A 24,811-nucleotide genomic window follows, 5' to 3' on the forward strand; every position below is an offset into this window, starting at 1 on the left:
CTTCAAGTTCGAAGTTGGGTTAGTAGTGCCTATGTATACTCTAAGCACTCTGTTTGCAGCAGCGCCATAATTTAGATTTTTCTGGGGGGAAGGGAAGCATTAATACGCGTATTTGGGCCCCTAGAAAAGTTGTTTTTCTAATTCTTGGGCCCCCTCTTTCCATCTTTCTTTTACTCTTTATGGGCTCCCCGGAGCCTGTAGGCCCTCCAGCATGGCAAAGTCTGCAGGGCCGTTTGTTACGCCTCTGGACCCGTTCCATACATAAATTAAGAGGACAATATTGACAAATTTCAAAGCCATACATATAAATATTATTTCTAGGGCCCCTAATAGTAGATATTTTTTACTGAAATGGGTCCACAACGCATTTTTGTTTCATGTATCTTTTGTATGATGTTTTGTTTATATAGGTCTAATGTAGTGAACTGTTTGATGCTTCATTTATAATTTCACGCTCGAATCGTATATGGAGTAAGAAAATTTTGTCTTAAAATGGACCCCCCTCGAACGGCTATGAGCTTCCCTGGGGGTAGTTGGCAGAGATTGCATTGCAAATATCCCACATAGTGCTAAGGTTTGGTCTGTGCTAAGGTTTCTGACGTCTTTTTCCTTCAATCGCGTGAAAATTAACGATTGGTAAATCCTCACAATCACCGGAGCATATCTGTCTTCAGCATTAGGGGGGGGGGGAGTAATACTTTTTTTTTAAGCGATGTTCAAAATATTTATGAAGTTAAAAAACGATGCTCTGGAGAATCAGGGGAGCAAAGAGTTGCCTTCAACATTGGGAAGCGGGAATATTTGAGGCTTATTCTGGGGACATCAATTTCGTGTCACTTTCCTTTGTGGCAATCGGACATTAATTATCACATTTCTCCCCCAAAAAACACATCTCAAATCATATTATTAGAGGGGACAGTCCCTCACAATTGGTTAAACGTTTTTCTATAGTTCTCTAGAATTTGACCCACTGTTGCGCCATCTAAATGATCTTGAATATGCCTTAGAATATACCATAAAAATTGCAAAATTTCAGGCCCTTGCGGGGGATGAAGATGCAAATTATTTTAAAAATCATGAATGCTGTAGTCAATCTACTCATAATGCAACTTTTGTCATCTAGTTCGATTTTATTGGGAAGCTTTTTTTTTAAAAAAAAAAAAAAAAATCAGTATTTTCAAGAAAATTCAAATTTTCATCAAAATTGCAGACATATAAGGCTCTTGCGGGGAATGAAGATGAAATTCAAAAATTATGAAAAAATTCACGAATGTTATACTAGTCAATACACAACTTTTGGCACCTAGTGCTATTTGATTGCACAACTTTGATTTTTCGCTCCACCCTAATATTCATCCCAGTGTGTCTGACTCCTAGCTTAAACGCGTATATAGATAAATCACTGATGAACTAAGAGAGTCTGCAAGTAAGATTCTTTGCAATATTCCATGAACGTCTTACTAGGGCGTCAAGGATAATACGTTCCAACTTCAAACCTAACTAAACATTTAAAAGAAAACAGGATATATACGAGGTGGTCAAGAGTTCGTGGAATCATGTGGAAAACAACATATCGTTAAGACCGGGATGGCATTAGTCCTTCTCTACGTAGTTGCCGTGCTTCGTGACACCTTTTTGCTAGTGGTCCTCCACCTTGCTAAGCCATCTTTGTAGAGATATTCATGTTGGTTTTGAAACCACATTTCTACTTCAGAAACGAGCCATTTGATTGGACGCTTCATTTCTATATATAAAAGTCACTTGGCGTTAGGTCCGGTGATTATGGAGGATGGGACAAAAATTCATATCCTAACTGACCTGCTTTCGCTGTGGATGTATTAACTGAATAAGCTGGTAAATTGACTGCCAACAGCAGCATCTCTTTGCTGACCATTCTTCGACGTTTGTCTTTACTTCCTCTTGGAACCGAAGTTCTAGGAGACTGATAGTTTGACTGTCTTGTAGGCAGTCTGTCGTGATAATTCTCTCATGGACCCTAGAACACGGACATCATTATTTCGGTGGCAAATTTTTGCCGTTTAGGGTTAGACTAGGGTTGTTTCCACTACTTGCTAATTTCTTCTGTTTTTGGGTCATAAAGCTATACTTAACTTCCATCCACTATAACTAGTCAACCATGAAAAAACCCTCTTGTGCTTACAGCAATTCCCCTTGATGCTTCCTCTCCAATTGAAAGGGGTAAACAACCGTGGCACGTACCTGCTGAAACTGTCTGAAGATGAAGGTGGATATGAATTATATTTCAGACCATAACTATCACCTGTTTCAGCTACAACACTTTCAGTAGTTATCTTTGTGTATCTAGTTTGAAATTGCCGCTTCCACTTGGATACCATGTCATACGATGGACTTTCATTGCCATAAAGTGTTTTTATCTCGACTTTTTTTTTCCTATAGATGAAGGGCTTGAAGACATATAGTGCTGAAAGTTTGCCAATCATTGCACCTTGAGTTATTTGCCTGAAAAAAATCTCTACGAATCAACATTTAATATGCTTGACATAGAAGAAACAAGGTATAATACATATGCTGGGGTGGGTTCGTAGCTCATCTTCCGAGTGATTGCCCGAATTTTTCGATACCCCGTCGTACTGTAAAAAAAAATCACAGTGTTAAAAAGAATGTCTTCTTTTTATTGAGAATGGAACTTTTGATTATTTTTGTTTTATTTATTTGTTTTCGCCAGAATAGGTGAATATGAAGATAAACTGGATGGATTGGATTGATCCTAATACTCCAGCATTATCACCTTTACCATCACAACTTAAACAAAAAAATTTATTTTATTTATTTATTTATTGTGATTGTCTATTCAGCCTTTATTTTCACATTTGAGTTGTTGATAAGGCTGTGCAACTCCGGGAAAAAATTGAAAACTAGATACTTGTTTCTTTCATGTTGTAGAGAAGTTTTATAAGTTTATTTAACAGTTAAAAAAAATAATATAAAATAGCAGGTATCAAAATTTGGCCTTCGTAGGTATGTATTAAGTAGAAGGTAGTATGAAATTGAAAAGTCAGTGCCTTTGAGATATTGTTTATGGTCACATAGTTTGTTCACCTATTTTATGACTCAGAAATTACCAGTGACTACAAAACTTAAAACGTGATATCTCGACGTTTTTGTTTTTCCATTCTTGTTAAAAAATGTTTAGAAATAAAAACGAAACCATAGGAACTTGTTTTGCATATCACTCCGTCTCCGTACCCAAAAAAGCCGTTTTCACAACATACTTGTTTTTCCACCGAAAAATAAAGATAATTTAAAACTAATACTGCAATTATTTTCATGTATACTTTATTATAGTATTGAATATATATATATATATATATATATGAAGTAAGTTTTATCAATTTTGTTCCGTTGTTTGTCATTCTATCATATTTTTTTTTTCTATTCTAGGTATAAAGATGTTCTTCCATATGAAGACAACAGGGTTCGTCTAACTCCAACTAAAGACAACAAATATGGATATATTAATGCTTCCCACATAGCGGTGAGTTTTTTTTTTTTTTTTCCGCCAATATATCTTAATAATTTGCGTAGTTTCAGTGATAAAAGAAGCACATATATGAAGATTTTGTAAACTTATTTTCGTTTTAATAAAAAATTAAAATTATACTAACTGAAGCACTCTAATCGTGACGACACATTGACGCTATTTCAAGTTGCGTCATGGAATTTTTATAGTGGTGATCCAAGAAGTTTTAAATTGTCTTTACAGCGGAGGAAACTGATTAAAATATGTAGTTTTACCGGGAGCCTAATTAAAAAAAACGGCCCCGTATAGCGTAGTCGCCTTTGGTGCGAGCGGGCTCGGTTCGATTCCCGATCGAGAAAGTATAAAAGCCTTTTCAGGCCAGCCATCCTGTGAGGTTTTCCTGAGTTTTCCTCATTCACGCCAAGCTTCTTTATTCCATTTTTTCCTCTCCAATTCCCGGGTAGTGTGATCGCCAAGGGACGTCATTCTTCACACGTGATGTCTGTAGATGTCGAAAGCCCAGAAATCTATTTCTAATTCTTATCCCAAGCATGAAGATGACATAGGGTCATGGAAATTTACCGTCAATTTGCCGTCACGATGTTGGTGCTTCAGTTTGTGTAATTTCCATTTTTAATTATTAATATACATCGTGTTACATCAGTCAGTAATTTTTTCGTTTTGTTAAGTCGCTAATCATACAAATGCAAAGTGAAAATTCTTACTCATCTTCATGTTAATTCTGTATAGTTAGTATTTTTCGTAAATTAAGATTTTCGTTGAATATATATTTTTCAGCGAAAATCTTAATTTAATAAATGTATTGTGATGCTTACTTACATTTGTAATTTATGGAGTGATAGTCGAATATTTAGGTTTAGAGAAATCTCATAAATTGTACCTCGTGCATATAGAACATATTTATATAGACATATGTAATAGAATGTGTAGGTATTATAACTTACCTAAGCAACCATGCCTAATGCTCAAAATTGAAATCGTACAGCTGTGTGTTTGTATCGTTGTTTAAATTTGCAAATTGAAAATTAAGAGCTTGTGTGTGACTGTAAAAGATGTGATTTTGTGAATAATTTCGAACAGTAATGTGTGAAACATTTGACTGCTTTGAGGAAAAATCTATTATTGAAAACAAACTGCGATGCCTTTTCAGTTGTACGTAGACATGTTAATAATGAATGTATTGTATCTTCAGACTCATAACGATGTTATTCAGTGGCTATTTCTACTGCTGAACAATAAAGTGATAAGAATCTACGACCCATTCCATTTCAAATCGTCAAGACAAACCACAATTGGTCCCCATCAGTCTCAGATTTAATATTTATATATATATATATATATATATATTGGATCTACATGCAACATTATTAGACCCATATTTTTTCTTTTTGCTAAAAAAAAATTTTTCCATCGATTTACAGCCTTCCAAAATGGCTGCCCTCCTCTCGGATTGTTCAAAAAACTGAAAAACATGTCAAATTAAAAGTTCTGTTGTAGAGAAGCGAGTGTACTTAGTAACATAGTCGCAATAGCAGGAGGAGTATAAAGTTGTATGTTTCGGTGGAGGGTCAGAATTCGTCTATTGGTCCAATAGGAATCGCGCAATTCACTCGCAATGTTGCCAACTTTGGTAAAATTTTTGCTAACTTCAAACATTTTTTTTCTGTCCTCAAGAGCAATATCAACCATCTGCTTCTAACATCTAAATCTACTCCGTAAGGTCTCTTGAAAATGTAAAGGACTTACGTTTCTGATTATTACATCCCACGTTATAGTATATGATGAAAAGCTGAAAATTTCATTAAGACGCCATGTTCAGGCGCCATTTTCTCAAAAAACCCACCTTTTAAAAATCTGAATTTTTTACAACTCTTGGAGAAGTACCTAAGTATTTAATCTCCGTTAACCGTTCATGCGGCTGCAGCTCCTAACATTCGCAATTAATTATTGAAATTTTGATTTTTTTACTTGAAATGTAAATATTTCCTATGGCCATTTAGGTCCTATATACAAGGCGAATTGAAAGGGATGAAAATTTTGAGAGATGAATCCTGACATCAGGGATGTTTCCAGGAAGTACAGAGATCGAAGCAACGCGAAGGTATGAGAACATACAAAAAACAAGGTGCCAAGAGTTTCAGAAAATCAGCGCACCGTCATCACATTACGTGCTCGCAAACTCTATGACTACATCGGACGCGAAAATCGCCACATCATTATGGATGACGAAACCTACGTCAAGGCCGACTTTTCAGCGCTTCCTGGCCAACAATTCTATACTGTCTCACCTGGACAGCATCTCCCATGATCCGAAACAACGGTCTCAGTGGGGAAATTCGACGAGAAATATCTTGTGTGGCAGGCGATCTGCGAGGGCGGAGAAAGGAGTTCAGTTTTTGTCATGAAGGGTACGGTGAATGCACAGGTCTATGTCCAAGAGTGCTTACAGAAGTGACTGCTGCCACTAATTCGAAAGCACGATATCCCCACTATATTCTGGCCTGATCTCGCCCAACCCACTACGCCAAAGCGATGATAGAGTTCATGAAGTACAACGGGATCGAATTTGTCAAAAAAGACATGAACCCACCTAACGTCCCGCAGTGCCGGCCTATCGAGCGTTATTGGGCGCGAGTGAAAGGCGTTTTGAGGAAGACAGGTGAGGTTACGAAAAGCGTTCAGGAGTTACAGCGAAAGTGGATTGCCGCTGCTAGAACGATCAAGAAAGTGTCTGTCGAAATCCTCATGAAGGGAATCCGCAAAAAGCTGTGCCATGAATACAATCCATGAATTCTTTGCATTGTTTCTTTGAGCATACTTTAAGTCATTGTACTTGCTCTCAATAAATGTAAAACAGAAACTTGTACAATGCTTAATAAAGGTACTACATCAATTTAAAATGGCAGATTTAATTCGGTACATGCTTTACAGTGGATTATTTTGGAAACAAACATGATTAAAGCAAATCTGACTAGCGGAGGGTGGACTTGGGTAAAGGAGCTACCGATTGATGCATGCGTGGTGAATGGCGGCCATCTTGGATGCAGGTTAATTTTTAAATGGCATGTGACACATCAATTAACACTGTTTTTTGCAGGAAAATGCAGTCCCGCAAGCAGAAATGCGTTAGCGTGTTCCGTTCCAAAGTTATGATGCCCCCAATTCCCACCTACAGGATGTGCTCCACATGCTGCCCGTCCATTGCAACACACAACTGGAGTCTCTTAATTCATTCTTCCTGAACCCGTAACAACACAACGGGGGTGATGCTATCACAGGCGTTCTGAGTACGTCCCTGTAGGCGTGCAAAATCCCGAATCTTCTCCTGATACACCAGGTGTTTTAAGTGTCCCCATTAAAAAAATCCAAGAGAGTGAGGTCCGGCGACCGGGCTGGCCACTCCACAGGGCCTCGGTGACCGATCCAACGTCAAGGAAAATGCAGATCCAAGCATTCCCGCACAGGCAGCGCAGAGTGCGGCGAGGTACCATCTTGCTGAAAATATCGCGGCAAGGTGGCATCAGGGCGGAGAAGCAACGGAAGCACCAACTCCTGTAACATGTCCAGATATCGGACACCATTTACGGTACCAGGAATGAATAAGGGTCTTATAATCGACGTGTTCCATGTGCCACACTACACCATGATATGAGCAGGGGTAACCCTCTTGCAGGGATTGATCGCATGTGGGTTTGCATCCGACCAATATCATATGTTCTGGCGATTCACTTCTCCATTCAAATAAAAGTTTGCCTCGTCTGTGAAGAGAACGTGGCTGGGAAATACGGATCTCGGTCATATTGTGACAAAGCCCAGTTTGGCGAATTCCATGCGCCGGTCTGGATCATCCTCTGAAAGGTTGTGGACAAGCTGCAGCTTGAAGGGATGCCACTTGTTCGTATGGAGAATCCTCATCACGGAAGCACGTGGTACGCCTGTTATCGCTGATAGTTGTCTTGTGCTGCGCTTCGGACTTTTCACACTCGCAGGAAGCACCATTGTGGATGTCTCCTTATCTGTCGCGGTTCGTGGGGGACCTGACCGTGGTCTGTCGGCAACATTACCAGTTATACTAAATTTCCTAATGTGGTAGCTAACGGTGTTGTGGCTTATTGCAGGTCTTTCGGGGTGGCGCGCGTTGAAGTCTGGGTAATCACACGACTGCTTCTTTCCCCAGACATTAGGATGATCTCAATTCTTTTCTGCTTCGTCAGTGCAATCTCGCTCTACCTGCAACGAAAAGAGAACCTGTCAAATTTGGGGCGTCACGTCTTTCTTGCAGCGTTAGTGCCATGTCGCTCTCCCTGCAAGGAAACAAAAAACCCTCAACTTTGGGGCGTCACAACTTAGGAACGGGACATGATAACGCATTTCTGCTTGCGAGACTGCATTTCCCTGCAAAAAACAGTGTTAATTGATGTGTCATATAACTACCTTCCTATTTGAAAAAATTAACCTGGATCCAAGATGGCCGCCATTCACCACGCATGCATCAATCGGTAACTCCTTTACCCAAGTCCGCCCTCCGCTAGTCATATTTGCTTTAATCATTTTTGTTTCCAAAATAATCCACTGTACTAAGACTTATGGACCACCCTGTAATGCAAACGGAATTACGTTATCTTCTCATTATGTTTCACGTTATTTCATTTTCTTTATTTTAATAGTCCAACTTAATGATTCAATTTATAGTACTTACCGACTCATAAATTGTATTATTTTGCATCTTCATACTTTCTGTGTCACATCTTTTCAACCATAAAGACATTCATTTTTCAAAACGGTATATACATGCCTAAAGGACAGGGGCACAGTATGTGATCATGTAGTTTTACTAATATTTTATAGATTTTTCCAAAAACTGAAAGTGGGCCAGTTCACTACGTGCCAAAATTAACAATTAACCGTAATGGACCAAGATCGAAAAACAGCTCGCTTCAGAGATCTGGCAAAAGACAAAGTAATCTGTCATATTACAATGGAAAATACTACACATGGTCAAAAAACAATATAGAATATTATAAGGAAACACTAGCTTCAGCGCTAGTCCTAACACTTAATTAATAGTGAATTTTCATAAGGATTTCACGTCATTTTATTGCTGTTTTTAATCTTGTGCATGGGTTAACACGTTATTTTCACAGATAACAAGTGGAACAAATGTGAACTTGTGTCTTGTTGTTAGATAAATATATATATATATATATATATATATATATACTAAATCACATACACTGATTACAAAATTGAAATCAAAAATTTTTCACCATGCACCAATGTTTCTGTAAAAAATGTCACATGTACCACTTAGCCTGTATTTCATGTAGTGAGCAGTATATTGTAATTCATAAAAAAGCAAAGTAGTAACTTTCGCGACACTTGGAAACGACTCGAGTACAGTACAGGAGGAATCTGTAGCTGTATACAATACAGATAATGTGTCAAAAAATAATATTTTGCGTTACAGAAATGACAAAAGAAGTAATGAAAAAGATGAAAAATGTTTGAAATGTATTTTGCAAGTTAGAAACTTCCTGTTTGTATATGGATGGTGAAACTTGTAGGAGTGTCCAGCAGCAATCTTCCAAAAGGTTTGGTGACCATCTTTGGTGATTGTTTTTCAATGGCAGCGATTTCGTGGTGAAATCGCTCACCATGTTTGTCATCACATCTCTGAGATTAGGCGGGAAAATACCACCTAATTTAAGATATCTAATCTACCAGTATTTGTGGAGATATGATGCATTTCATAGTCTTGTAACTGTTCAGCATGTGTTCCCTGTAATAGTCAGTCCTGACGTTTTCCAACAAATTGTTGGAAACGTAACTAAGTTGACCTTTCAGTACCTGTTAGCAAGTCTTCAAAAGTAGTGTGGCCCCGCGTAGCGTAGTCGCTAACACTCTTGCCTTCAGTGCGAGCGGTCCTGGGTTCGATTCCCGGTGGGGGCACTCGGTCGAAAAAGTGTAAAAACGCCTTTTCAGGCCAGCCACCCTGAATAAGGTTTTCCTCATTCACACCAGGTAAATGCCAAGGTGGTACCTAACTTACAGGTCCCAGGTCGCTTCTTTCCTTCCCTTTCCCCGGATAGTGTGCTCGCCGAGGGACGTCATCCCTCAAACATGACGGGCTAAATGGCCATAGATGCGGAAAGCCCAGAAATCTAAATCCTAAATCTTCAAAAGTAGTCTTCTATAAGTCACGAATCTGAGGCCAAACGAAAGTCTTCTTTAATTTTTGCAGTACTAATCGCAGGAAATTTTTGCAGTACTAATCGCAGGAAATTTTGGCAGTAAGAACTAAAGCTCACCATCATCGTTGTCTGTTGCTTTTCAATTTTTTTTTATGGAACCCTATTTCAGGTAGAGTGTGACAACAGGACACTGTCTTTGTCAACCAGGGTTTCATGAGACTTTTTCATTCAATGGGCCTCTTGAGTAGCGGGAGCAACAGTTCTGTAGTGTCCAACACGTACCCTTATGTACCTTTGATTCAGGTTATATGTACGTCTTTTTGACAAACTGGGAAAGAGGATGTCTTAAGACTTAGTCGTAAACTTAGCACACATATGACATAAAATGCTTGCTGACACTTCCTAGAAATTGCTGAACAGAAAAATCAAAAACATGTATAAACAGTATTCTTCACGTAAGGGAATTTGCACTACAAATACTGCAGTAACAGACATGCATGATCCCAATAGCAGCTGACTGATGCCAATAACTAACACACCACTCTACCTCTACTTTGTGGCTATCTACTCCTTCTCTCTGCATCCCTTTGTTTCTGAAATGTCAGTAACAACAGCCCTAGGAAAAGGCTGTGCTGATAAGCGCCGTGACAACAATAACGTGCAGTCGTGCACTGCAAAAAATGCGTTTTCAGAAAAAAGTTTGAACAGTAGCGAAAAGTGGTTTTCACTGTCATCATCAAGGCACTGAAATCCATAGGAATCACGTGTTCTTGTTCTGCTGCAGTTCATTGTTGAACAGTGTAATTGAAATTTAGGAAGTCAAAAAAATTAACTTCATCGATACCTCGAAATAATTCTTTTCTCTACCTACATCCATTAAAATATTTTTATTAGCTTTGACCTACATGTGTACTTTGTGATATGTAACATTCCAAATTTATTTTCAAAGTAATGTGACAAAAATGTAAGTAAGAGCTCGTTCGTGGCTAAGCGGTTAGCGTACGCGCCTTTGGCGTGGGAGACCCGGGTTCGATTCGCGGCGGGAGCTCATGTGGTTCGGATTCCACGTTAATCAGTAGGTCCACATCTCATATAGCCTCGCTGCTGGACAGGACGTTAAACTCAAAATCAACTCAAATCAAAAATGTAAGTAATCGATGTTTAAAGACAATAATAACAATAACATAATAAAGTAAAGTGATAGCATAACTAACTAATGGTCAGTTCGGAAGTCGAAGGTCAATAATTCTGAAATGGACAGTAAATTTTAGTAATGTAAAGAAAGTAATTTTGTTCCTCCTGTCCCCCCTCTCCCCGCTCCCAACGTATGTCCTGGCTACGCTACTGCAAACAGACTAGTTCAGCGCAGAAAGATAAAAACAAGTGGCTGCATTCCGAAAAGCATAAACGAGTATCAGTGCTACACCTAACGCATTAACATACGCTTGCTGCTATACATACCTTATATATGTTACATATGTCTTAGTCTATAAGCAGAGAGCAGACACGATAAGATCCTTATGCAGTGCTTGGCTACACTGTATGTAAGATATTGGTACACTATTGTATCTCGCTTCGCAAATTTTCGCTTGGAATATTAAATAACAGGCTTTCCAATGCTCCTATGTTTACTATTTTTCCTATGTATTTGAATCTTTTCCTATAAACTCCTATATTTCGTATATTTTTGTTGCATTGCTACTTCCACTTGTAAAAATAACATATGAAAATAAGGTGTGGGTGGTTGGAGGACCTTTTGTCTCCATAGTAGAGTGGTTGAATGGAGAACACAAGCATGTCCTAAAAATAATCATTACAAAAATATTAAATAATTTCTGAAAGACAAATTGTTTGAAGCCAAGCTGCATTTCATCATTTGTATATCAGTTATTTTTGATAAATTTCTGTGTTTCTTTCAACGCAAAGACCCGCTAATTCAGTTACTCTATTCAGAGTTATCAGACCTAGTCAGAATGCTGTTGTTGAGGTTTGTGAAAGCAGATGTGTTGGGGGAGAAGAAAGGTACTGATTTATCTGCAGTTGATTTCAGGAACTGCGAATACCATCTTCGGCAACCTGAAGTTGAAGTGAAAGCGCAAACTATAATAGCTAACTGCTCAGAGCTCAAAAGAGGGAATTCAGGGAGAGTGTGAAGCGAGTCTACATTTGTGTGGTTTCAAAACTGCTTATGAAATTACCAATATCGAAACCATTGTTGAAGTACCTGCAGTGTCTACATCCACTATTCAGAAAGGAGATTACTTGCTTTATCCCTTGCACGCAATTTGGCAAAAGAAATGAAGCATGTATTTGCAGATTGTAAGAATATAGATGTCTTCATGGACGAGTGGAAACTCTATTCTGTGGAACCATTTATCGGAGATTCTTGGTTGATGAAAAAAAAAACTGAGTGTTGTGATACTTGCCGGTGGATCAATACTGGGCAAGAGTATGTGATAAAAGAAATTCATGTGGAACAATTAAATATCCAATGATGTCTAAAGTGGCCAAAGCTTGTCTGTGAGTATTTCATGGTAGTGCTGATGTGGTACGTGGTTTCTCAGAGAACAAACACCTTTTAGGAGGTGATGATCCCATCTAGGCACACGAGAGTATAAAGGCTCTGAGGACTGTAAAGGACAGCGTTAGAATGTATGGAGGAAAAGTTGGAAACCTACCTGTTACAAAGCAATTAATAGATGCTATGCAGAACGCCTGGAGGAAGTATAAAAATTACTTAAAAGAGTGCAGATCCAAAGAGGCCGCAGTAGCAAAGATTTCTAGAGAAGAAAGTGCGTTAAAAAATGCGAAGCAAGAAGCTATATCAAAGGAAGTTTGAAAGAGTGAATCGTCTCTGAAGAAATTAATGGACGAAAAAGTACAGAAGGAAATAGAAGTAGCCACTAGACTGATGGAAGATGCTCAGGCAAGATTTTCTTTTTAATTTTTTATTTCTACCTATTGGATAATTGAAATTTTCCTTTTTCACAGCTTGACGAAACCACCTTTATTTTTTCGTCGTGATTTTCTATATTTTTTTCATTAGCGTTGGAAAGCCTGAAATAATGAAGCTTGAATTTATTCACTCTCTAAGTTCCGATCATCATTCTATAAGCACTCGTTGATGGAATAAATGTAATATATTTGAGTGACGTATATTTTAATTTCAGACTTCAATAGGTACACAACAGAGGTTCTACATAGCAGCACAGGGTCCGCTCCCAACCACTGTAGGAGATTTCTGGCAGATGATCTGGGAGACTGAAGTTCGTTTAGTTGTTATGTTATGTGGAGCTCAAGAAGAAACAACTACGTATTTTCCCTCCACTTCCAGTCAACAATTAGAAGTATCTGAGGTATAAGTCATTTAATAAAGCAATTATTATATTCGTATCTAAGCAACAAAAAAGATGGATAAAATATTCTACAACGTATTTAGTGTGTGGATTTATTATTGAGTATTAAGTTTGTGATTGTTTAACTGAATTGATGGAGACAGATTTGTTTTCAAATATGATACATATATATATATATATATATATAATTGAAACAACTATGTTGAAATATGATGTCTTGTAAGTTAAAAATTATATGGATTTTTTAAAATTTACAATAATAGTGTATTGTGTTAAAGTTAATCTTTATATATATAGGGGTTGGACAAAAAATCTAAAAACATTTCATACAGGACACAAGTTTGGCCCTCCACTGTGCAATACGTATTGAGGTTGTCGGTCATTTTTTGTTTTCAATGTGTCATGTGGACCTTCCTCTTCCCGTCAGCAGTAACCAGTTCACCTATGAGTATCGTGGTTTGAAAGTGGTGCGGTAAAATGGGCGACCTGACAGACTTCCAAAAAGGCATGATCGTTGGTGCCCGTCTGGTTGAAGCTTCAGTGGCAACAGTGGCGAACATTGTGGGGGTATCGAAAGGCACTGTATCCAATGTCACGAGGGCATACGCAATTCATGGGCAAACGACGTCTGCAAAGCACAACAGTGGTCGAAAGACAATCCTGTCAGATAAGGACCGGAGGGCATTAAAACGGGTTGTAGTAGCTAAAAAGACCACTGCAATGAAAATTTCGTCTGAACTCAATTCCGGCCTACAAAACCCGGTTTCATCGAAAACAGTGTGACAGGAACTTCATAAACTGAAAATTCATGGCAGGGCCCCTATCGCCAAACCCGTGGTCACAGCAGTAAATGCGAAGAGGCGTATCCATTGGGGCAAGGACTACAAGGGGTGGACTCATGAGCAATGGAAACACGTAATGTGGTCCGATGAATCGACCTTTACCTTGTTTCCAACCGGTCGTGTTTACGTATGGAGAAAACCATCGCAGGCCTATGATACTGACTGTCTGCTCCCAACTGTAAAGCATGGGGGTGGCTCTGTTAGAGTATGGGCAGTGATATCGTGGTTTTCTGCAACTTCCATCAAAGCCCTGCATGGAATGATGAATGCTAAGGCGTATGAGGCCATTTTGGGGGACTAGGTTCTACCCATGGCCCAAATATTGTTCCCTGATGGTGATGGCATCTACCAAAATGATTTGGCACCCTGTCTCGCTGCAAAAACGGTGAAATCATGGTTTGAGGAGCATGACCAGGAGCTATCACACCTCCCCTGGGTCCCACAATCACGAGATCTGAACATCATTGAGTCATTGTGGTCTGAGTTAGAAAGGCGTGTTCGGTTTCATTACCCTCTACCAGCATCCCTTAAGGAACTGGAGCACGTTTTGGAGGAACACTGGTACAAAATTCCACACACCACGATTCAGGAGCTGTATACGTCCATTCCACGTCGGATCCAGGCTGTTTTGGACGCAAAAGGAGGCCCCACACCATACTACGTATGATTTTAACACTTTTGCAAACGTTTTAAATTTCCGACCCCTGTATATATATATGTGTGTGTGTGAGAGAGAGAGAGGGAGATTGTTTTCAGCGGTTACTTTTTGTTGCACTTATTCTGTGTATATGAATAGTTTCAGATCTGGCGTCAGTTTTCACAAGAAACCGGTCATTGTATTACTACGAAACTAAGATTACTTCACGTTCCAACACGACAGTATCGTGCAATATGGCATCTACAGTACATGGAATGGGGAGACCAAGGTTGTCCACATAGCACAGGTCACTTTCTGGGTAAGTATTTTATTTTATGAAGAAAGTTTCAAAGGCTGCTTGAGAAAATATATTAGTGGTAGTGTTCAATTTATGTAGAGGCATTCTTTGAAATTTTGCCATAACATCTTTCTTTCAATTTTGATAGCTAGCTATGGGCTCTCCCGTAGTGCTCTGGGCGCGGAAGTTAAAAATGTGAAGAAATCAAGGAATAAAACGAGTAAACTCACTGGTGAAAAGTAGTGCAAATAATACCTTGTTCTACGTGTTGTTTCGGCAAGTGCAAATTGCTAATTTTTTTAGTGCCTTACTGTGCCAGAATTTAGTGTATATTTTAATCATTATCTCCAATTAGCTGTTTTAACATCTATACTAATAAGTAAATAAAAGTAAAATTAACTTCGAGATCATATGTAACATCTTTATGTAAATATTTAGGATTAAGAAAATTAAAATACAAGTTTAGTGATTCAGAAAACGTAAAATACTGAAAGAGAAAGGCATTTATCAAAGATTTGCAGCTCGCTACACACCAGAGCAGAATGGTGGTAGGGAACGAGAAATGAGGAACATAGTAAAAATGGCAAGAACGTTTCTCTGTTCCAATCCAGAAATACAATTTTCGTCAGAAATGGTTTCTACGTTTTAAATAGAACGGGAAAATCATCTCAGAAAGGCGTAAATCCGTATGAACTTTGGAATGAAGAAGCCAAGAATGAACCACATGAGACAGAATGTAAGTGCCATGTGCATTTTCCAGTACAAAGAAGAAGAAAAATGAACAAGAAAGCAACACAAGGATTCCTTTTGGATATAATAGAGATGAAGCATATCGTATTTGGATCAAAGATGAAAGGAGAGTCGTAATATCCAGAGATGTTAGTTTCAAAGAGAGCACGAATGAAGATACTGTAGAAGAAAGATCAGAATCTTTCAAGATCAGAAAATAATAATATACTATGCAGTAATTACCTCGTGCAAGTTTAAAAGTACGCTTATAATAATAATAATTCAGCTTCACTGTGTAGTTGCCATTTCGACGAATAATATCAATACGCGGAGTCAATCTAACGAACGTTCGTTAAAGATTAGGCAGTTGTTCCATTTACTCTTCCGTTTCCAGAAAATCCACGCACGTTTTGTTTATCTACTATAAAGGCCGTATGGCATTAGATGGGATCAATCTTATGTATACATAAAAGTCGGGACCAGTACTACACATGTTATCTATATATATAAAAGAGAACGCACAAAATCCTTTGTCCGCTCATCACGCTAATACGGCTGAACCGATTTCTTTCATTTTTGGGGGGTTGTTAGGATTTGGACCCTAGATGGTTTTTATCATATCACTTTAATTTTCAATTACCAGTGTCTTGAGATAATTGACCAATCAGGTGTAAATACGTACAAAAAATCCTTTGTCCGCTCATCACGCTAATACGGCTGAACCGATTTCTTTCATTTTTGGGGGGTTGTTAGGATGTGGACCCTAGATGGTTTTTATCATATCACTTTAATTTTCAATTACCAGTGTCTTGAGATAATTGAACATTCAGGTGTCCATACGTAGAAATCCTTTGTTATTAGTTCATCATAGGTATAAAAATAAACGTATTTATATGCAACCCGCATGACCCTGTGACTCGGCGGGTTAACATAACTAACAGGCGCTATAAATCACTTGAAAGCGAAAAAGTAAAAATTATCTAAGTAACAAAGTTTATTGCGTTCCGGGGTGACCGCAGCGAAGCGGGGTGAACGCTGCTAGTTGTCGAATAACAAACTTGTGTGCAGCGTTACAAAAATATTTACTTCCGTCTTGTGCACGTGGACATGGGTTCAAGTCCGTTGGGAACTATAGAACACAGTGATTCTTAACATACTCGTACTTTCGCCAGGGGGGCGCGGTGGCTCAGTGGTAGAGCGTTCACCTCTGGTACTTGGTGTCCCGGGTTCGATCTCAGCCCCTGCCAAGTGAACTTCGTGGTGGACAAACACCGTGCTCGTGGGTTTTCTCGGGGTTCTCCCGTTTCCTCCCACTTTCTTCATGCCACCACTTCATTCATCTCTCACCATCACCGTCTCTTTTAGCCTAATCGGCATAACCGTGGGATGTAAAACTCAAAGATTTCGTTTCATTTTCATACTTTCGCCAAAAGTGTATGTCCCATCGTTTGAAACTCAGCTATTCGTTTTAGTCTTTCGTAATAATTATTATTGATAATGTTTAGTACCGATAATTCCTTGTCTTTATGTATTATTATCTTTTTCTTTGTTTTAAAAAAATATCCAAATAAATCCAGTATATATCCAATATAATATAATTACTGTTATTTTGAATGTAAACGCCATTTACAGTTGATAAAGAACAAACATTTAACTTCCGACGTAGCTGCAAAAAAGTAAAAAACAAAGGTAGAAGTATTGGCGTTCAAACCCGTATTCATGGACATCAAAAGTATTGCAACCAGCTGCCGAAAACCGCTTGGCCATGATGATTACGCTTAGTAACACGCAATATTCAAGTTCTATATTGCCCCTATTGGGAGTATGCGTTCGAACCCCAAAACTTCCACTTTTCTTTTTTCATTTTACAGCTACATCGGAACGTTAAATGTTTGTTCTTTATCAATTGTAAATGGAGTTTACATTCAAAATAATAATAATTATGGTGGCATTTATTTGGATATAATTTTAAAATAAAGAAAAGAATAAAAACAATACGCAAGGACAAAAATTACCGGTACTAAACATTATCAGTAATAATTACTACGAAAGACCAAAACGAACAGCTGAGCTTCTAACGATGAAACCTGCAATTTTGGTTAAAGTATGTTAAGGCCCACTGTATTCTATAGTTCCCAGTGGACTTGAACCCATGTCCACGCGCACAAGACGAAAGTAAATATTATTGTAACACTGCACAGAAGCTTGTTATTCGACAATAACATGTGTAGTACTGGTCCCGACTTTTATGTATACATAAGATTGATCCCATCTAATGCCATACGGCCTTTATAGTAGATAAGCAAAACGTGCGTGGATTTTCTGGAAACGGAAGAGTAAATGGAACAACTGTCTAATCTTCAAAGAATGTTCGTTAGATTGACTCCGCATATTGATATTATTCGTTGAAATGACAACTACACAGTGAAGTTCAATTATTATTATTATTATTATTATTATTATTATTATTATTATTATTATTATTATTATTATTATTGTAATTTTTCCTGGATTGTTTGTTATTTCGTTTATTAGTGGGCACTACTTTGTCTCCAGGTCGTCGAATAAATGTGTTTCGGCATGCACTTTGGTGTAAATAACCTTACAGAAAGAAGCCGGTTCGTTCCAAAGAGCAGAACTGAACTTAGTGAGATTTGAGTTATAGTTTCAGGTTGCAGGGTAGGGTAGAGGTAACGTCCTGCATGGATTCACGAGTAGTATAGGTTCAAAACTTAAGTTCAAATCCTAGTCAAGGCAAAGGTCTTTTTTTTCACAAAGTGATCGTGAAGAATCGAAGAGTGACTTCTCATACTAAACGAGCAATCTGTAAGAATGTGGAAGCAAACACCTGTATCATGATAAGAGACGATTTACAAATTTTGGTTGGGAAAGGGCAAATAATAACTATGGGGCTACTAGGACAATTCGAAACACGTAATTGGTCTGTAGTATCCACTTTTCATGTTTTTCTTAGAAAGAAACACTATACATTTTGTTAAATATCTTTCGGGTAGAGTAACCGTTGGTGTATTGGTACCGCCCTAGACTTGCAAACTGAAAATCTCGGTTCGAATCCCCATCAGGTATTATGTTTTTTCATAAAACATTCGCTACCAAAGTTGGTTGGAGAAGTTACAAGGCGAGAATCCGAATATACAGTGTGTGCAGTCTTCATCATACAGAGTAATGATAAGTAGTTTTAATATTTATATTCGTCTCTTTTTCTCTCTCTATCCGTCTTTCTTGACGTTTCTTTATCATATCTTGCATCTTTCTCTTTTCTGTCTCACACACAAATACACTATGTCAAGGAAATAAGTACTTTTTTTCCTGTGGGTTACCGAATCTCAATGGAATCGCTGTCACTGCGATGACCCGTTTCAGCTCTAGCGTGTTCATTCTATTATTTCGAATACAACGTTATATCCGCAATAGGTGGAATCAAGAGTGGATGTTCGGAACAGACAAATGTTCAGAAATGACTAGGGCCCCCTTTTTGAGTTATTTCAAGAGAGATTTTATTTATATTAATTTGACTCAAAATTCGTTTCTATCCTATAATTCTTCAATTTGTTTTATCCGCGTATGAAACGCGAAATATACAAGGTTTGCTATGTCTATAAGGAACCAATATCCAGTTTTCCTTTTAAACATTTGTAACTTTTCATTATGATACAATTCGGACTTGTAATGTAGGTTCTTTCTGATAGAAATTTAGCAGTAAAATAGGACTCCTTCAATTTTTCTTTGTCTTTTTTCTATATTTTCTTTCTTTTTGTTTTGTTTTGTTTAGTTTGCATTAGTAGTCTGGAATGGAAGGTATGACCTACACTACCTACTAGGTTTATGTATTTCACATCAGTACGTTTTATGAACACTACCGAATTTGCAACTGAGCCACGCGGAAAGACAAGATGTGTGTTAAACTTTTGGCATAATCCTAGATGTGTCTCGGAACTTTTCAGTTTCACTGGAAATTGAGTACTTAATTTGGTCACCAAGTTTGGTATTAATTTTGAAGATGACTTAATGAATTTTAAGCATTCTCTACATATTTACTCGAATAGTTTTGACAAAAATTAAAAAAAAAAAAAAGTTATTGCTATATTACTGTTGGATTTCTGGAAACGGAACTTTTCTTACTACGTTTAAATCCAATATTTTTATCTGTGCTCCCTTTTATTTTTCTTCTATCTCCTTTTCTCTCTGTCTTACTTCCATACCTCTAACAGATATCTATTGGTTTCAATTTTTCGTTGAGATGTGTTTAAGTTTCTCTCTACATCAACTTTCGAATCTCGTTACGTCTCATTCTTATTCTTTCATTTTATGGACACTAATACATGTATATTTTAAACTTAGAATTGTCCTCATGTTGCTATTTTAATATGGAAGAGAGGAAAGAGAGTGAGGGGGTGTCCTACCATATAGAATTGTAGGATAAGAAGGTATATATTGGATGGTCTAGCTGCAAGGTGTTAGCTGTCGCTTTTTTTATGCGAAGTTTATAAGTTCAGTAATTCACCATGAATATAGTCAATCAGAAGTGTTTTTGTAACGAAGAAATAACATGAATTGTGAAATCTCCTTTAACAGCCTGTCGAGATCTGAGAGTCGACAAACTTTACACTTTCAGGTACCGATTACCTCAAAACTCCGGTAGCCAGAATTAGACCGGGATAGGGGACATTTATTAAAAAAATAACAATCTCAGCAAAATGCAGACGTCTTTTAGTGTGAGAGAAAAAGGAATTAAATCTCTCACTTCTAGTTCTATTAATCTTGTAGTTCTGAGTGTGTCAAAATTACTGACAGAAATACTGAATAAATTATGATTATTTTGTAGAACATTCCACTTTGTTATCACAAGAATTTCATCTTCTGATTTGCTTAGTTGTGAAAAATTATAGAGCATATTGCTATACTATGTAAATTGTGTACTGTCGTTGATTTCTGATGACAATCAGAAACAGAATTAAAAAGATAAATAGTAATAGTTTACTATTAAGAAAGGATAACTACTTTTAACTATTTTTTTTTTTTTTTTTTTGCTTAAAATGTTTGTTCAAGTTCACTTCTTTCCCCTCAACCTTGGATACAGAATGCAAGAACATATTTATATTTTGATTATTGATTCCAATGTATTTCAAGCATCATTTCTCGGATCTAGGCCTGTGCGATATGTCGATATCGATATTGACGCATCAACATTCGATATCGCAAATATATCAACATCCGTATATCCATACTCCAAATTTTCGATATCGATCTTGGAGGGGAAGCGAGGCATAGGGCCGCTAAAACTTGCGATGGATGACGAAACAAAACTTAATTTTTACAATAATGTCTTCCAATGACAATTTCTTTATTACCACAATTAGCAATGCAAATAAATCCATTTGCAGATTTGCAATATTATATACTGTAATTTCTTATATACTTTTCTCTTCCCGAATAAAAAAAAGAAAAACACCTTTCAAAAACAAGTGCTTCGAACTTTGACCTAGAATTTACAATAAAGTTTTTTGTTCCTCTCTCGGAGATTTCCATCCCATTTGGCCTTTGAGACCGCTCATTGACAAAAACTGCACAAATGACCGCTATATGTAAACATGCTCTTGTGCAGAATCAGATTTGGAAAAGGAAACGAGTTTTCAATATTATAATAATAATAATAATAATAATAATAATTATTATTATTATTATTATTATTATTATTAGTGGGTTTACAAGTAGGGTCCCGTCTCTTTATCTTGCATGAGATGCCCACAAATCTACTACGCTAATGGTGTCCCTTAGTCTGTGTTGTCTGTCTTTCCGTTTCCTGTGGATGTTTTTTGTTGTGCTGTTAGGCGTTTATATTAAATCTTTACAGTATGTTACCTATTTTCTGTTTTACGAGTTTTTTTTATAAAGGATAGAAACTGCTTTCCTCTGATATCTATATCTTACTATTGACCTTGTTCAACTGCTTAAGTAAGATCATTTTGTAACTTTTTGTGTCATTGATTTCCCTAACAATAATAAAACCGTCGTTGTTAACAATTTATTTTATTCTCTTATTTGCAGTTTGCCACACTGATATATTTGTAACAAAATTGAGATTTGATCCAACGCCTTTCGATTTCTTAACCAACCCAATGACCGAGCTTTTTGGGTTGCCTACTATTGCAGGAAAAGGAGAATTGCAGGTGGTAATGCACTTTTGGAGTCATGTATACATTGATGATGGATTGATTGCGTTCAACAAGAAAGAGGTTAAAGAACTCCTGACAGAACTGAAGAGAGAGTTTAAGATATCTGTATAGGAAGCGAAATATTTCCTAGGACTAGAAATAAAGAGATACAGCAATGGTAACATCAAGATAAATGAAAAGGCGTACACTAGGAAACTTCAAAACTTTCATTTTGACGCGTGTAGAACGGTGTCTACTCCGATACTGAGGGTGAAGAGTTCAGATCAAACAAACTGAAAAAAGGACATAACCTTATCGTAAGCAGCAGGTTATAGCCTGATATAGCCTATAGTATAACTGTATTGTTAAGAACTTTAGAACATCCTTCAGAGACAGGTGTTATAAGGCTGAAACGTGTGTCTAGGTATTTAGCAGGAACTATTGAACTAGAAATTGTTTATTTGCACAATCCAAACACATATCTTAGAATGCTATAGTGATGCTGATTTTGCTGAATGTGAAAAGACGAAATTCAACCACTGGTGTACTTGTAACATATTCAGGCGGGATCATTCGTTGGATAAGTCAAGAACACAAGTAGTGACGACTTCCACTACTGATGCAGAACTAGTTGCAGCTACCGAGGTAGCAGAGGAGGTTATTTGGCTTAAACGTCTTTTTCAAAAAATCACAGTTACAGCAGATACGGTAATACAGGGTATCTGCTGTAGCTGATTTCTTGAAAGAGACATTTAAAACAAATAACCTCTTTTGCTGCCTCAGTAGATAATAACACAGTGATGAAACTTTTTTTTAAAAAAAAATCTGAATTTCACAAGTGAACTATCAGCCTATTCAGACGAAACAGTTCCTTATAAGTAGAGTCCGGATTTTGATGTAATATCAACCCCCTAAATATGCACATAAATATGTAACAAAAATCGCTTAAAAATGTAAGAAATATGCAATATTATATAAGAATATGTAATATTACATATGTTACATATTTATGAAAACGTAATACTAACACGTGTATGAGTATGCAATATTTAAACGAATTATGAAAATAAAAAGGAAAATCTACTACACTTCTTTATCCTGCTTAATGCAAGTACCCCAATGAAATGAAACGCTTGAACAGCTGAGACAGCCATACGTCACTGACGTGACTGATTGCAGGACAATAAAAATCAGACGCGAATGAAGGAAGATGTGAATCGGTTAGAGAGAAACAGGAAAGCCCCGAGGAAAGCAATGCATCCGGCATTTGTACGTCAGAAATCTCATGTGGTGTGGTGTGGTCACGTTTCAAATCTAAAACCTTTTACACTAAATGCGCATCCATCACCACGGCCCAATCTTGAAATGAATTATACGCAATATACAAATTTAAATACTAAAAGCAACTCAAGACGAAATGTATTGTTTTATATATATTTATTTCATGCAGGGAAAAGCAGTCCTATATCTTTTAAACAATACCAGCTGAACTAAGATTGAAGAATATTTCTGCTAATGAACATTTTTAATTTGAAATAAAGTACTTACAAAAGATGTGCCTGCAGTTCAACTGTGTGTTGTTGCACAATGGGTTACAATGTACATTTCCAAATTATCAGAAGTAAAATTTTGTCGGCGATCGGATAAAATATTCTTGTATGCAGAGAATGATCTCTCCACATCACATGAGGTAACAGGAGCGTATTTCAACAGGGGGATGTAGTTGGGGGAAATATCTTCAGGGGGGTTCTTGTTTCACCACTGAGAATCTTACACACTACTGTCGTTTCTTTCCAGCACTGCATTAAGTTTCTTTCGAACTTTTTCTCCTACATCTCCACACACACCTTGCAGCAGTCTCTTTGCATCCTCTATGATTTCCATGGATTCCGGAAGAGGCCGCCCAACAGTCTCTAGCTTTTTAATGCTTGTAGGTAGCCAACCAGAATTGCTGTCTATGTATGCGATATCACACGCTATTAGCTGAGCTATTGCAACAGTTTCTGAGCAATGCCAACTGACACAACAGACTCCAATGGAAATGAATGAACAACAGGCTTAATTTTTTGAAAATGTTCATTGTAGAAATGTACTACCTGTATCCAAATGCCCCATCGCGTTAGCACCAGGATTGAAAAAAATAACGTTTTAAAAAAACGTCTTTTATGTTTAAAACATGTTTTTTTTTTTAAACTTTTTTAACGTTTAAAACAAAGTACTTTGTTTTAAACAAAAAGAACACTTTTAAATGTTTATTTTGTTTAAAACAATAATCTAAATAGGCATATATACTACATTTTATACGCTCACAGGTATTGCTTGCCATCTATATTCAACTGCTAGATCAAATTTCGGGAACTTCCCTAATCTCGATCCGTCCAAATGTTCAATTCCGGAGAAAGAAATCGGGATTTTCCAGATTTCTGTTCACTGAATATGTAGTTTCTTTGTGTTACGTTCTACTGGTTGTCTGCATTCTTAATCTTTAAACGCCCATTGACGCAATTGCTGTATCAGGGCTTTAAACCTCAATGATTCAGTCCCTAATTAAGGCTGGAAGATGGTTTTGGAACCAATTTATTCCTGAAGGATGCAGCTTTCCGCTGGTGTGCATTTTATTTATGTGGGGGTGCCACGTGGCAGTGGGAGGAGGGTAAATATCGTGCTCTTTTGTTTCTTTTTAAACGGTTTTTTGGGAGCCATTCCCCCAAGATTCATAAAATTAGTACGTGAAGCAATGAAGTAGGCCACTACATGGTAATAGCATGTATTTGTACTTCTTGCTTATATGGGGGTGCAGGGAGGGGGCAAAGTTAGCCAATTTTTGGAGTTTCAGTTTTTTGACGTAAATTACATTGATTTTTACAACAAACATCAATAGCTCAACCCCTAATTAAGCTAGAAAGATGATTTGGTAATAAAGTATTAGTGAGGAATGAAGCCTTCCGCTAGTATGCATTTTATTAGGGATGGGCATGAGTTGAGCTAAAACTCGACTCGACTCGAAACAAATTCGAGTCGAGTCAAAGGTAATTTTCTCGAGTCGAGTCAAAGGTAAT

The 24,811-nt window shown here is 37.4% G+C and overlaps 1 protein-coding gene across 3 annotated transcripts in view; it reads left to right on the plus strand.

The window, feature by feature from the left end:
• Positions 1-24,811, plus strand: part of Pez (protein tyrosine phosphatase non-receptor pez) — a 116,236-nt gene that overhangs the window by 76,275 nt on the left and 15,150 nt on the right. For all 3 annotated transcript variants that reach the window (XM_081758941.1, XM_081758940.1, XM_081758943.1), the window contains exons 16-18: positions 3,424-3,517; positions 12,885-13,070; positions 14,709-14,868. In XM_081758941.1, the coding sequence (XP_081615067.1) occupies positions 3,424-3,517; positions 12,885-13,070; positions 14,709-14,868 (440 nt within the window). The remainder of the gene's footprint in view (positions 1-3,423; positions 3,518-12,884; positions 13,071-14,708; positions 14,869-24,811) is intronic.

The sequence above is a fragment of the Thermobia domestica genome, chromosome 5 (genome assembly GCF_964235325.1).
Source record: "Thermobia domestica chromosome 5, izTheDome1.hap1.1, whole genome shotgun sequence".
NCBI lineage: Eukaryota > Metazoa > Arthropoda > Insecta > Zygentoma > Lepismatidae > Thermobia > Thermobia domestica.